The sequence below is a fragment of the Spodoptera frugiperda genome, chromosome 19, assembly GCF_023101765.2.
Source record: "Spodoptera frugiperda isolate SF20-4 chromosome 19, AGI-APGP_CSIRO_Sfru_2.0, whole genome shotgun sequence".
NCBI classification, from domain to species: domain Eukaryota; kingdom Metazoa; phylum Arthropoda; class Insecta; order Lepidoptera; family Noctuidae; genus Spodoptera; species Spodoptera frugiperda.
This window is the reverse complement of record NC_064230.1, coordinates 1,276,559-1,290,542: the sequence shown is the minus strand read 5'-3', so window position 1 is coordinate 1,290,542 and position 13,984 is coordinate 1,276,559. Positions and strand designations below refer to the sequence as shown.

At 39.6% G+C, this 13,984-nt stretch overlaps 1 protein-coding gene across 1 annotated transcript in view; it reads left to right on the top strand.

Moving 5' to 3' along the window:
- The window catches only part of LOC118281152 (GTP-binding protein 2), a 36,468-nt gene extending 25,073 nt beyond the window's left edge, over nt 1-11,395 (top strand). The window contains exons 11-18 of the mRNA XM_050700455.1: nt 1,321-1,418; nt 2,257-2,383; nt 3,250-3,364; nt 4,000-4,220; nt 5,443-5,682; nt 6,160-6,255; nt 7,052-7,179; nt 7,892-11,395. Of these exons, the coding sequence (XP_050556412.1) occupies nt 1,321-1,418; nt 2,257-2,383; nt 3,250-3,364; nt 4,000-4,220; nt 5,443-5,682; nt 6,160-6,255; nt 7,052-7,179; nt 7,892-7,934 (1,068 nt within the window). The 3' untranslated portion in view covers nt 7,935-11,395. The remainder of the gene's footprint in view (nt 1-1,320; nt 1,419-2,256; nt 2,384-3,249; nt 3,365-3,999; nt 4,221-5,442; nt 5,683-6,159; nt 6,256-7,051; nt 7,180-7,891) is intronic.
- Nucleotides 11,396-13,984: the final 2,589 nt, after the last annotated feature.

Genomic DNA, 13,984 nt, shown 5'->3' with positions numbered 1-13,984 from the left:
TGGCTGCTAGCAATAAGGTGAGGGATATGACACATGACACACGACACATGACACTTGACTACTACAAGTGCGAGCTCGCAGCCACCGCCGTTAGACCGTTGACCGCCCGACTAGCCGAGCTACTGGCTGCTAGAAATAAGGTGAGGGATATGACACATGACACACGACACATGACACTTGACTACTACAAGTGCGAGCTCGCAGCCACCGCCGTTAGACCGTTGACCGCCCGACTGGCCGAGCTACTGGCTGCTAGCAATAAGGTGAGGGATATGACACATGACACACGACACATGACACTTGACTACTACAAGTGCGAGCTCGCAGCCACCGCCGTTAGACCGTTGACCGCCCGACTGGCCGAGCTACTGGCTGCTAGCAATAAGGTGAGGAATATGACACATGACACACGACACATGACACTTGACTACTACAAGTGCGAGCTCGCAGCCACCGCCGTTAGACCGTTGACCGCCCGACTGGCCGAGCTACTGGCTGCTAGCAATAAGGTGAGGGATATGACACATGACACACGACACATGACACTTGACTACTACAAGTGCGAGCTCGCAGCCACCGCCGTTAGACCGTTGACCGCCCGACTGGCCGAGCTACTGGCTGCTAGCAATAAGGTGGGGGATATGACACTTGACACACGACACCTGACACTTGACTACTACAAGTGCGAGCTCGCAGCCACCGCCGTTAGACCGTTGACCGCCCGACTAGCCGAGCTACTGGCTGCTAGCAATAAGGTGAGGGATATGACACATGACACGCGACACATGATACCTGACCACTGGTACCTGACATACGAGACATGACATGTGGCACTTGACCATTGACTTTTGACACATGGTACTTGATCACTGACAATGACGCACGACATTTGACATTTGACCACTGACACCTAGCACACGACACATGGCGACTATGGCACTTGGGCACTGAAACCTGATATACAACATGTGACATTTGACCACTGACACCTGACATATTGCCATCACTGACATCAGATACACGACACACGGCACTGGAACACTGACACCTGCTACGCGATATTGGGACTTGACCACCGACATCTGCCACACAACACATGGCACTTGACCACTGACACATGATACATGACGCTTAAACCACTGACACCTGACACACGACACATGACACCTAACACTTGATCACTGACACCTGACACACGACATTTGGCACGTGACCATTGACCCCTGACACACGACACAAACATAACTGACGACATCTGACACACGACTAACGACATAGAATGTACAACATAAAATTTGTTACCTAACGGTTTTGTTCCAGAAACCTCTACTGATCACCGACGAGAACCTCGCGAGGAACTGCGTGGCTCCTCAGAAGCTGATCATTGACGCACTCGACCATAGCAAGGAGGAAACTATGTGAGTGTTATAATACCTCTTAAGAGTTCCAGTTCCCAGAATATCATCATTTACACGACGACAAAAGGAAATAGGGTATTTTTTTTTATGTTAAATGGGCCGACGTTTGGCCGCTATCTCGCCTGATGATAAGTGATGATGCGGCCTACGGTGGAGCACGTCTGCCCATAAGCAACCTATTCACTCGGGCTTTGAAGACACCCAGGTTATACCCATCAGGGAACACAGACTCCGGCAAGGAGTTCCACTCCCTAGCAGTTCGCACAAGGAAGCTTGAAGCGAAGCGCTTAGGTCAAAAATGAGTTTATTATGCTATCCTACGTAAATTTTTCCGCTCTTTTGAATGCGCTTACTCGCATGGCTCTACGGTGACATTTTTGGCGTTTATACTACCCTATAAAAAAATCTTTTCCTAGTATTCTTTCGACGACCGACGAGTTAAAACGGCTCTCCTGAACATTTCATTTTTTGTCGCTTATACCCTATTTCCTTTTAACCGTCGAACAGTATATTCATCATTTTCAACAGCCCAAATGGTCTCTGCTGACCAAAGCCCTCTTCTCACACGGAGAAGGTTCGAACATTAATCACCACGCTTGCTCAATACGGGTTGGCGATTTCAAACTTATAATTAGAAATTATAAGTCCAGTTTTTCTCACGATGTTTTCCTTCACCGTTTGTCAGTGGTGTCTAAATAATCTTATCTTTTCCTATATCTTTTTTATGTTTATTGCTTTTTTTAATGGTGCAAATAAACTGTTTTTCTTTCTTCTTTCTTTCTTTGTATGTAATCTTACTACATAGATGTGTAATAAATATGTTTGTGTGTTGTTCCAGCGGCGAGTCGTCGGTGATCCCAGTGTTCCCAGTGTCGAGTGTCCGCGGCGTGGGGCTGAGCGCGCTGCACGCCTACCTGCTGGCGCTGCGACACCCGCAGTCTAACGCCACGCATAGGGCTGAGGATGTAAGGCTTGTTTCATATTTGTTAATAATATATGTATTTGTTAAAAGATGAATATTAATATTATATCTATACTTCTATACTATACTAATATACTAATATACTAATACTAATAATATTATAAAGCTGAAGAGTTTGTTTGTTTGATTGTTTGTTTGTTTGTTTGAACGCACTAATCTCCGGAACTACTGGTCCGATTTGAATAATTCTTTTTGTGTTGGATAGCGCATTTATCGAGGAAGGCTATAGGCTATAAAACATCACGCCACGATCAATAGGAACTAAGCAGTGCGGGTGAAACCGCGTGGAAGTAGCTAGTTTAAAATAAGAGGTTTTCTGTGTGACCCGAGTTTAACCCGTGTAAGGCACGTCAAGATAGGCTATACCTATCTCAATAAATGAAAATGGGTAGTCACCTAACATAAAAGAATTACTTCTTCGATTTAAAACAGCAGTTTCGAAAATACAACTCGAGGTTCGAAGGCCTCTGATAACCAGTAGTAACTTAAATAAATCTATTATCATAGATCCAAATCCAATTCATCCAATCAGTTGCACTATAATTGCTATATTTTTTCATTTCATTTAAATTCTTTAAGATTATATTTTTAAATACTACTTATTGTAAATACAAATAAAAAAAAAACATTTAAAAATATAAAAATAGGAGCCGACCAGTAGCGGGAGCATGGTCCAAGCTACCGGTGGTTAAGGCTCCAGAGCCAAATCATCCTCACAACACGTGCCGTTTTGAGGAGTACTGCCTTCTGCATCAGACCCTTGATCCATACGCCCAACGCCAGCCTCCTAAGGTGGTTGTCGAGGCTTTTAATAATCAATTAATTGATTTATTATTATTATTGTTTCAGGAAACGTGTGAGTTCCAAATAGACGAGATATTCCACGTGGGGGACAACTCCGGCCCCGTCGTGGGGGGACTCCTAGCTAGGGGACAGCTAAGGGAGGGAGATAATGTTATCATAGGTAAGTCAATAAGCAGTTTTTATACATATCGTCACGCTTTTAATCCCCGAAGGGGTAGGTAGAGGTGCACATTACGGCACGTAATGCCGCTATACAATGTACACACACTTTTCACCATTTGTGTTATAACTCCCATGTAATAGAGGGTGAGTCTATTGCCATATACTGGGCACAATTCCAGACTCCGTGCTACTACTGTGAAATTTTCGAAAAACCGAAAAAAGCTCAGTAATTCTTTGCCCGAACCGGGAATCAAGCCCGAAACCTCTTGATCGGCAGTCGCACTTGCAACCACTTTGCCAACGGGGCAGGCAGTTTTTTATAATATCGATTTTCCTATAAAAAGTATGGCAGTCCACTGCTGGGCTACGAGCATCCACAACATAAGAGGGTTTGGTACCGTTCTATTCAATTAAATTGTGGTGACACCTGACAAGTGACAGAAGACCTTGGGCGAGGCGAGAGGGAGAAGTCAGACTCTTACTGACTAAAAACCACCCCGTTCCTACTCCTGCTTTTCGAGCCGGAGCCCCGGTAAACCCGCTAGATATTCCGCAGCTCATCCTGCTTTACTTAGGGAACTATACTCTCTATTCCCTACAAAATAAATTAATAAACTCTTTACCCCCCCCCAGGCCCCCTAGAAGACGGATCATTCGCCCCCACGTCCGTCCGCTCAATATACCGCAACCGCGCGCCGTGCGGCTGGGTGCGCGCCGGGCAGTGCGCCAGCGTGGGGCTGTGCGCGGGGGCGCAGCCCCGCCCCGGCATGGTGCTGCTGGCGCCGCCGCGCAGGGCTCCCAGGCGGCCCGCCTTCGGAGCCTGCGCCCCCGGCGAGTGTAAGCAGGGTAACCAGGTGGGTTTTTAGACAAAAATAACTTACTTATATACAATAGAAGAATGATTTTCAAATAAAGGTAATCAATAATCGGGGTGTCGTTTTCTTTTAAGAAAAAACCCTGTAAATAAATAAAGATTAAAAAAAAATATAGGTAATCATAGTTTCAGTCGATAAGTTTTTAAACTGACATGCTAACTAGTAATATCATTAAAACTTAAAACGAGATAATTACCATGTTTATTAGGGTTTGTGAGTTTCCGATATTATATTATATAAGCTAATAGTGGTGTCTCTTGCAAAAAAACTAACTAGAAAAAGGGTAGACCGATTTGTCTGCTCGTAAACATCCACCCGCATTTACTCCAGTTCATCCGTGATCATGGCGCTTGCAACAGTGCCGAAATATCGGAAACTCATAGACGTAAATAAACATGGTAAATATCCCGTCTTAAGTTGTAATGATAGTGTTAGTTAATTATTATGTTATCGACTTACTCACGTAACTGTTTGACGAGAAATTCGACTAGTTTCAAGCCATGCTAGAGGCTCATATTCATGAGCAACATTCCGCGACACACGACGCGGCGACTGGCGATTCGAGTGTGGCGCCCTCTGCCTGGAATCACGGACACTTTTGGACTCGTTCGCCGGTGGCTGCGTAGGTGTTGGGTTCAATTCCCGGGTCGACGCAAAAAAGTTGTTACATACCGCGCTCACTGTGTCGCAAAATGACTCTCATGAATGGCTCGAAACTAGTCGAGTTCCTCGTCAAACAGTTACGTGAGTAAGCCGATAACATAATAATTAATTTAGTATGTCTCACGAAACTTATAATGAAATTATAATGTTAGTGACCATATCAGTTTAAAAACTGTTGAGTAACACAAGTTTAGTTTATTATTTGTTCCTGAAAATTTAACTAGGTGGCATGACTGTTTTTGATTGTTATTGTAACTGTGTCATTCTTGCTATGTATATCTTAATTATAATAAAAAGTTCTTTTTGGATATAAATACTGTTGTTTATTAATGGTGCGCCCACACAGCAGTTATATAACGTTATACAACATTGTGTAACATTTATAACAGCATGTAACATACTCTACAACCACTGTTATAATTTGTTTAAACACAAATGTTATTGTTACACATTGTTGTATAACGTTATATAACCGCTGTGTGGGAGCACCATAAGAAATACTCCATAATCTAACAAAAATTTTCTTCTTCCCAAACAGCTAAAACAGCTAATAGAACAAAACCTCACAGAAAAGACGAAGAATCGCAAAAACGTGCGGCGAAAAAACAAGAATCTACTCGGCGACGTGGAATCGGACGAGCGAGCCAAAGACATAGTGATTGATAGTACTATGTTGTATGACGATAATGTTAACGATGCCAAGTATGACGACTGTGTGTGTGCTGATAAAGTCCTGCTTGAAGATCCTAATGATCCAAGGGGGTGTATTTATTTTCAGGTTTGTTGCAAATTGTTTATTATCATTTATTTAGCTATAGCAACACACACCGTAAAACCGCTAAACCAGTTTTTTTGGGAGATTCTCTAAAATTAAATGTTGTTGTTGTTTTTTTTTTATGAAACACGCCGTTAATCGAGCGTACGTATTACCTGATGGTAAGCAATGATGGGCAAGTGATGGGCCGGCTCGACCGGAGTGATACCACGGCCTCACAGAAAACCGACTAGAAACAACGCTTGCGTTGTGTTTCGTTGTGTGAATGAGGTTACCGGGGGCCCAATTACCCCCCTTCCCAATCCCCGATTCCCCAACAACCCTTAAATTCCTAACTCCCAAAAGGCTAGCAACACGCTTGTAACGCCTCTGGTGTTTCAAGTGCCCATGGGCGGCGGAGATTGCTTACCATCAGGTGATACGTCTGCTCGTTTACCGGCCGTGTTCCATAAAATTAAACTTCTTTAATATTGGTTGCAGGCGTCAGTCCACGTGCTCCGCCACTCGACCGTCATATACCCCGGCTTCCAGTGCACCGTGCATGTCGGCAACGTCAGGCAGACCGCCATTATCGAGGTAAGAGTGTGTTCGTTCATCCATTCCTATACTTCTAGGTTTAATATTCGACTGTTGAAAGGATAATTAATCTAAGCGACATTTTATGCGATATTGAAGTAATAGGAAAGGTGTCCCAACAAGAACACAAGATTTAAATTTTAAATAAAACGCAGATATTTAGAAAAAAAAGTGAAAGTTTTATTATATCGTAAAGTAGAGAGGATGAGGTTATCTATGGAACAATACATCGGGCAGATGGCTGCCGCTGGTTAGCTGAAACATACGCGATCTTTCAATGAAATTTTCAATGACCGTTTTGCATAAATGCTGCGGTATTTCATTAATACAGCGTCCAATTTCCTTTTTTAAGGCTTGAGTCGTCGTCGTCTTATTCGCATAAACCATCGACTTTAAGAAACCCCAAAGAAAAAAGAAATGACACTTCGAATGCCGCCAAATTTAAATCTTGCGTTCTTGTTGGGACACCCTTTAGGATATTCGGATTCAGTGAATTTTTCCCGATCAAATGATATGACTCAATATCGCAAAAATAATGTCGCTTGGATCAATTAGCCTTTCAACCGTTGATATACCGTATAGGGAAACCTCTTATGACTTAATTTAAACCACATATTTGTTATCATCTTGGCTGACGATATACGAAAAATGAGCGAAATAGGCAGTCCTCTAACGTCAACGTACCATGGTTCAGATTAGTTAGTAAGTAAAGCCGTGGTAACTTTAGACAACATTCGAGGACGCTCGACCAGTTTCGACCCCCAACCGAGACGCTAACATGTCCCCCCCCCCACAGGGTATAATGTCCCTGCACAGCGTGCTTCGTGCGGACGAGCGCGCGTCCGTGCTGTTCCGGTTCGTGCGCTGCCCCGAGTACCTGGTCAGGGGACGGCGGCTGCTGTTCACCGCCGGACTTGGGACCAGGTCTGTATAGTTTTTATTTTATTTATTTCAACACTACACAGCCTCACAATAGGATTTTCCAACACAGTAGGGCTGATGCCTGAAGGCTACTCTGGTTCTCGAATACGAAGTTTTTATTGATTTACTAATAGAATTACTTGAAATATATATAATATATGTAATATATATAATAAAAATAGCACGTCTGCTTATGGGCAGACGTGCTCCATCGTAGGCCGCATCATCACTTACCATCAGGTGAGATAGCGGCCAAACGTCGACCCATTTAACATAAAAAAATAACGTTTTATTTTTAATTTCATATCAAAACCTATTTATTTATCTTCATTTCATTAGTTCATTTTTGTTCACGAAAGTTCGCAATAAATAGAATTGTAGTATGCAATCTGTGAAGTTTCGGACGAAACTTCGTTTTTCGTTGAATTAGAGTAGACCTCCTGGTCGGTATAAAGTCAAAGTTAAAATTATTTATTTCAAATAGACCAAGAAGGCACTTTTGAACGTCAAAGCAAATATAATAATATTAATAACGTCTGCCTGTCGGTCAGTCTTCTAGTTGCCCTATTTGCTCGTTCCAAAGTGTGATTCCTATGGAGAAGAACGAGCGAGAATCTCCATAGGTTACTCTTTCTCATTACCTCTTTTCTCTCTCTCTCATTTTATAACTCATATTATCTAAAATATCTTAATTTTTGTATTTTTCTCATTACAGAGGCATCGGCCGGATCACTCAAGTATTCCCCTACGTACCTTGAACACCAACCTCATCAAATTCGGTCAAGCAATTTCGTATAATACGACTTTACAAGTAAACTAACAGATCTGTTGTCTCGCTCTAACGTAGTGGCATTCTCATGGGATAGAAAGGGATGGAGAATGATCGTTTTGGAATTTAATAATAATAATCACCACTCGCTTTGTCTAGCAGTATTTTTTTAATTTTTCATAACTTTTTAAGATATTTTTTTAATAATTGACGCCTATTGTAGTTATTTAGATATAATTCTTTAAGTAAATCTGTGTCGGGTTCGATTCCCGGTTAAGGTATTCATTGAGATGGTCACTGTCTATCAAGGGGTTTGATTCTCGATTAAAACAATAATTTGACATTTCCCCTATTACATGGGACTTATAACACAAATGTTGAAAAGTGGGTGTACATTGTATAGCGGCATTACGTGTCGTAATGTGCACCTCTGTCTACCCCTTCGGGGATAAAAGGCGTGACGTTGCCATATAAGCTATATATTATGTGAATTTATTCATTAATAATCTAAATAACTCAATAGGCGTTAGAATTAAATTTAAAAGTGACAGTCCACTGCTGGACTACGAGCCTCCTCTACATAAGAGGGTTTGCCATAATCTCCGCAGGCAGGCGGGTTGGAGATCGCAGTGTAAAAGGTTCAGGTTTATCAGAGAGCGCTGCTGGACAATCTCTGTCTTTAAATTCCCGTGGGTATAAGAAACCCGTGGGAATAGTAGCGGTGGTCACCACAATCATTATTCTAGTCGATACAGCGAATGGTTTAAATGTTAAATGTAAATCTTTAAATGTAATATTACGTGATTCATTTCATTATACAATTTTAACACATTTTTTATGTTATATATTATAGTTAAATATGTAATATATGTTACATAGTTATATATTTCTCGCTATTATGACAGCTTTACATTTTGATTTGCCCGGGAATTGAATGTGTGACTCTATATGTGTACATTTTCTTCTTATGTATAATTTCTTTAAACTATCCATTTTATAATTTCTAATATATTAGAATTAAATATATATTATATCTATCATTCTTTATTAGACAAATGGTTGTCAAGCAGTCACAGGTTCCATTCCCGGGTCAGTCAAAGTATTATTGTGAAGCAAATACAAAGAGGAGATGTCATAACTGAATTTCCCTTTAACATAACGCGTGACACTTTACGGGGAGCGCGGGACGTTAACCTACTTCTGTGTTTACCCTCTCTGCTCGGCTCCTATTGATAGTAGCGTGATGTTTTATATACCATAGCCTTCCTTAATAAATGGGCTATCCGACACAAAAAGAATTATTGAATTCTGATCAGTAGTTTCTGAGATATTCGCGATACAAACAGACTATTCAGCTTTATATATTAGCATTGATTCGCACTATGTATTAGCTAAAGTATTTAATATAGGTAAATATATTAAAATTATTGTGTCCAGTATATGGCAATAGGCTCACCCCCTGTTACATGGGACTTATAACACAAATGGTGAAAATTGGGTGTACATTGTATAGCGGCATTACGTGCCGTAATGTGCATCTCTGCCTACCCCTTCAGGGATAAAAGGCGTGACGTTGCTTTTATAAAAATTGACGAAAGTCGTTAGTGACTATATTTTGAAACAGTAATTCTTATTTTCAGAGCGAGAGCTTAGATATATCGCTATCTCTCTCACGCTTATGTATTTTAATAGATAAATAGTATCTTTTATCCTTTTTCTTCTTTCTACATATGAATACATAATATATTTGTCGTATTGAATAAATAATCAATCTTTAATTCTAAAATATCTGTTTTTTAAATCAAAATATTAAATTATTCATTTTGACTGTATACATATAAAGTGTTCTAAAAGTATCTGCCACGGCTTTAATGGGAGGTAGTGTTGTGTTTGAACATTACAATAGTGAAGACATTTCGTACCTCGGACCAGTTAATTCAATTTGAGAACATAAAGAAGTTAAATAAACGTTGACTCTACTCTGCATAAAGTGGTTCACAAATACACACGATGCGACAGAGACAGTGAAAGAGATAGCTCTATCATAATAAACTCATAGGTAAGAAAAAAAATACTCATAATCAATAATTTATATTTACTATTGTAATCTTCAAACACAACACTACCTCCCATTAAAGCCGTGGCAGATACTTTTAAAGCTTCTTATATAAGTGTCCACTGCTGACCAAAGCCCTCTTCTCATACGGAGAAGGTTTGAGCATTAATCACCACGCTTGCTCAATGCGGGTTGGCGATTTGAAACTTATAATTAGAAATTATAAGCCCAGGTTTCCTCACGATGTTTTCCTTCACCGTTTGTCAGTGGTGTCTAAATAATCTTGTATGAAATTAGTATTTTTCTTAAATTAATATTCTTATTGACTTAAACTGTGTTTAAGTAAATTTATTTATTTATAAAATTATAAATAATGACATAAATATTTATTAGACTGCCTCGTTGGTCGAGTGGTCGCAAGTGCGACTGCCGGACAAGGGGTCTCGGGTTCAATTCTCGTGTCGGACAAAGTATTGCTGGACTTTTTTGAAAATTTCTCAGTAGTAGCACGGAGTCTGGAATTGTGTCCAGTATATAGCAATAGGCTCACCCCCTATTACATGGGACTTATAACACAAATGGTGAAAAGTGGCATTACGTGCCGTAATGTGCACCTCTGCCTACCCCTTCGGGGATAAAAGGCGTGACGATACGAATAAATATTTATTTATATATAAATTAAATTATAAATCCTTAATTATATGTACAGCGTCTTTACTGAATGCTTTGTTAGAATGGGTAAGCGGGTTCGATTCTTGGTTAGTTAAAAGTTACAATTGTGATTTTTATTTTTTTAATATTATGTTATTGCATCAGTTGTAGGTAGTTTCGTTATTATAAAGAAACGAGTCAAATAACTCATTTAAAATCAATCTATAAGTACATTTCTCATATAGTTCTTATGTCTTCACTAATAGAGCTCAAATTCCTTTGAACAAGCAAATGTTAGTTATTTATTCAATTTTTCTAAATGTAATAGCAAATTTGTAATCACTCTTTATATTATAACTAACACTTTAACTATAGACTTTATTACAAGTTGTTTAGAGTTCAAATTACTATGACACAGTAGCTTTGAAATATTATATACTAGAGGTACGTACTAAGTTTTTTGTTGACATGCTATTATATACCTTAGTTCTATTGATTTAAAGTTGATTTTGGAATATAAAGGCTTGAATAAAACAAATGTGATGATAATTGTACTCAGTATTGAAATGTCGACTTTAAATTAATACAGTTAAGGTATATAATTGACAAAATGGTGTATTGTTTGGGTTTTTACAGGAGAGTCGCGAAGTATATGTCTGATTGTGATTCGTTAAATAATAAATACAATATTGTAACACTGGATGGATAATTGCACTCAAAAATATAGACACATAGATACATTGTACTGTCGTTTCATTTCTTTCTATACTAGCTTCTGACGGCGGCTTCGTCCGCATCGCGATGTAAAGTATCCTATCGTCTAGGTAGTAAAGAGACACTCCACTGAAACGCTTGATAAAAATAGATAGATAGCCTATGTGTTATTCCAGACCTTAATCTACCCCTGTTCCAAATTTCATCCCGATCCCTTCAGCCTTTTTGACGTAAACGTGTAACAAACAAACCAACAAACATACAAACTTTTGCATTTATAAGAATAGTATATCATGTACCCAAACGGATCACCTGATGGTAAGCAATCGCCGTCGCCCATGGACACTTGAAACACTAGAGTTACTAATGCGTTGCTGACTTTTTTTGGGAAGAAGGGATCCCACAAAAACATTTCTTGTTAAATGTTGCCAAGACGAGACCATACAACTCGCACTGTCAAAAAGTAATCAGATCCCGTGTAGAGCCAAGTTTCTAACCCTACATGCCCAGATCTAAATCGATAAGCCCTAATTTCACACTCAAGTTACGGGGAAATTCTACAGCCATAGCTCGTACTGCGTAGTTCGTAGCGCGTAGCAGAGTTTTTACGCTATAATCTCGTAGGCGTGCAAACCTTGGACGTAACTGGCGAGTTGGCCGCCGAAATGTTTTTGTGGGATTTCATTTCTTTTTGTAGGTTGTCTAAGTAACGAAATACCTATACCCTAGCTTAACCTAGTAACAAGGCTATGTAATGCCAAACTGTAAACTAAACCTCTCAATTAAATCTTAAAGTAAATTATACCTCCCTACTGGACAAGTGTCAATGAAATGAGCGGTATAGGTACCTGTAGATAAGCCTATTAAACCTAGTTCTAAAATACCTACACAAAATTATTTTTAACACTAGATTAACAACTATCAATATCGTAATTTTCTACCTACTATACAATATTCAAACCGTACGTAATCCTAAACTACTTAAGTTAAACCTATTAACAATGAAAATTAAACAATGACCTACGTATCAAATTATTCTCATTAAGTCGTACCTACATAAACAACTATAAACATATTATACCTACTAACCTATACTACTTAATTGCAAATACCTACTTATTCAATCTTTGAATTTCTTAATTAAATTTGTGAGAAAATTGCAAACGTAATGCTAATACCTACTTTTTATCAATGAAAATTAAAACACTAGTACCTAACTAAACCTTCACCTACTAAACTACTAAATTTATAAGAAAATTGCAAACGTAATCCTAATACTTTTTATCAATGAAAATTTATTTATTTATTTATTTATTTTATCACACTTAAATCTATCATTACAGGTTTAACCTAATGTGACAGAAAAGCTACTTATTATATTAAACACAACATGCAAACAAAGTCAATAATAGCAATATTATACCTTAAACAAAACATACATACAAATCACAATTAATAATAATATAATTAAAAAGAAACTACAATACTAAATTATCCTAATAACCTTAATAACATATCACGGAATATGCTACCCTTGTGAAGTCATTCACCGAACAGTTAAACAAATCGATCTGCTCTGCTATAGCATTGAGTGTGTGCAGCGCGCGTGTCATCGGAGCTTGCTTCAGAAGCTCGGTGCGAGCTGTTGGTACCACCAACAACCGCGGCCGTCGCCGACGCCTCACGTACCCATCCGGCACGCACAGCCTAAGCTCACCCAGTATCCTCGGATTGTGACATTTTCCGCGTAAGACATTATACAAATAAGTAGCCAGCATTACTTCTCGTCGCGCTTCTAGTCTGTAATAACCCACTGTACCCAGCAAATACAACGTCGGGTACAGCAGCGGATATCCCGGGTACACTCCATATGTCTTTAAGTACAGAAATCTCACGAATTTGTTTTGAATTCTTTCCAACATGGTCGCGTATTTGGCTTCGTTGGGACTCCATATAGCCGCATTACATTCCATATGACTTTTAACTAATGCTTCATACAAAGCCTTTAACGCCTTGATATTGTTGAAGTCATTGGCCTGTCGCAGAACAAAGCCTAGATTGCGATAAGCTTTCCTACATACTTTTGTGATGTGCTTCCTAAAAGTTAGATCCGCAGTGAAAGTTATCCCCAAATCTCTAACCTCTGTCACACGTTGTATGGGTTGCCCTTCCATGTGATATGAACAATGACTAGGGGTACGAGCACGAGTGAATGATATAATGGAACATTTTTCTATGTTAAAATATAATTTATTCTGCCTACTCCAATCCATAACCCTATCCAAGTCCCGCTGCAGCAAACCATGATCCGTATTTTTATCTCTGATAACCCTGCTTAGCTTAAGATCATCGGCAAAGAGTAGACATTCGGAATCCTTAACTATTTTAGATAAGTCATTAATCATGAGGACAAATAGTAACGGACCCAGATTACTCCCTTGACTGACACCAGATCGTGTGAAGTAAGGCTCCGAATGATATCCGACACAGTCGACAAATTGACGTCTATCGCTCAAGTAGCTGGCGAAGAATTTTAGCGTGTGCGGGGTGAAACCCACATCCGCCAGCTTACAGAGCAAGACATCATTATCGACTGTGTCGAAGGCCTTCCGGAAGTC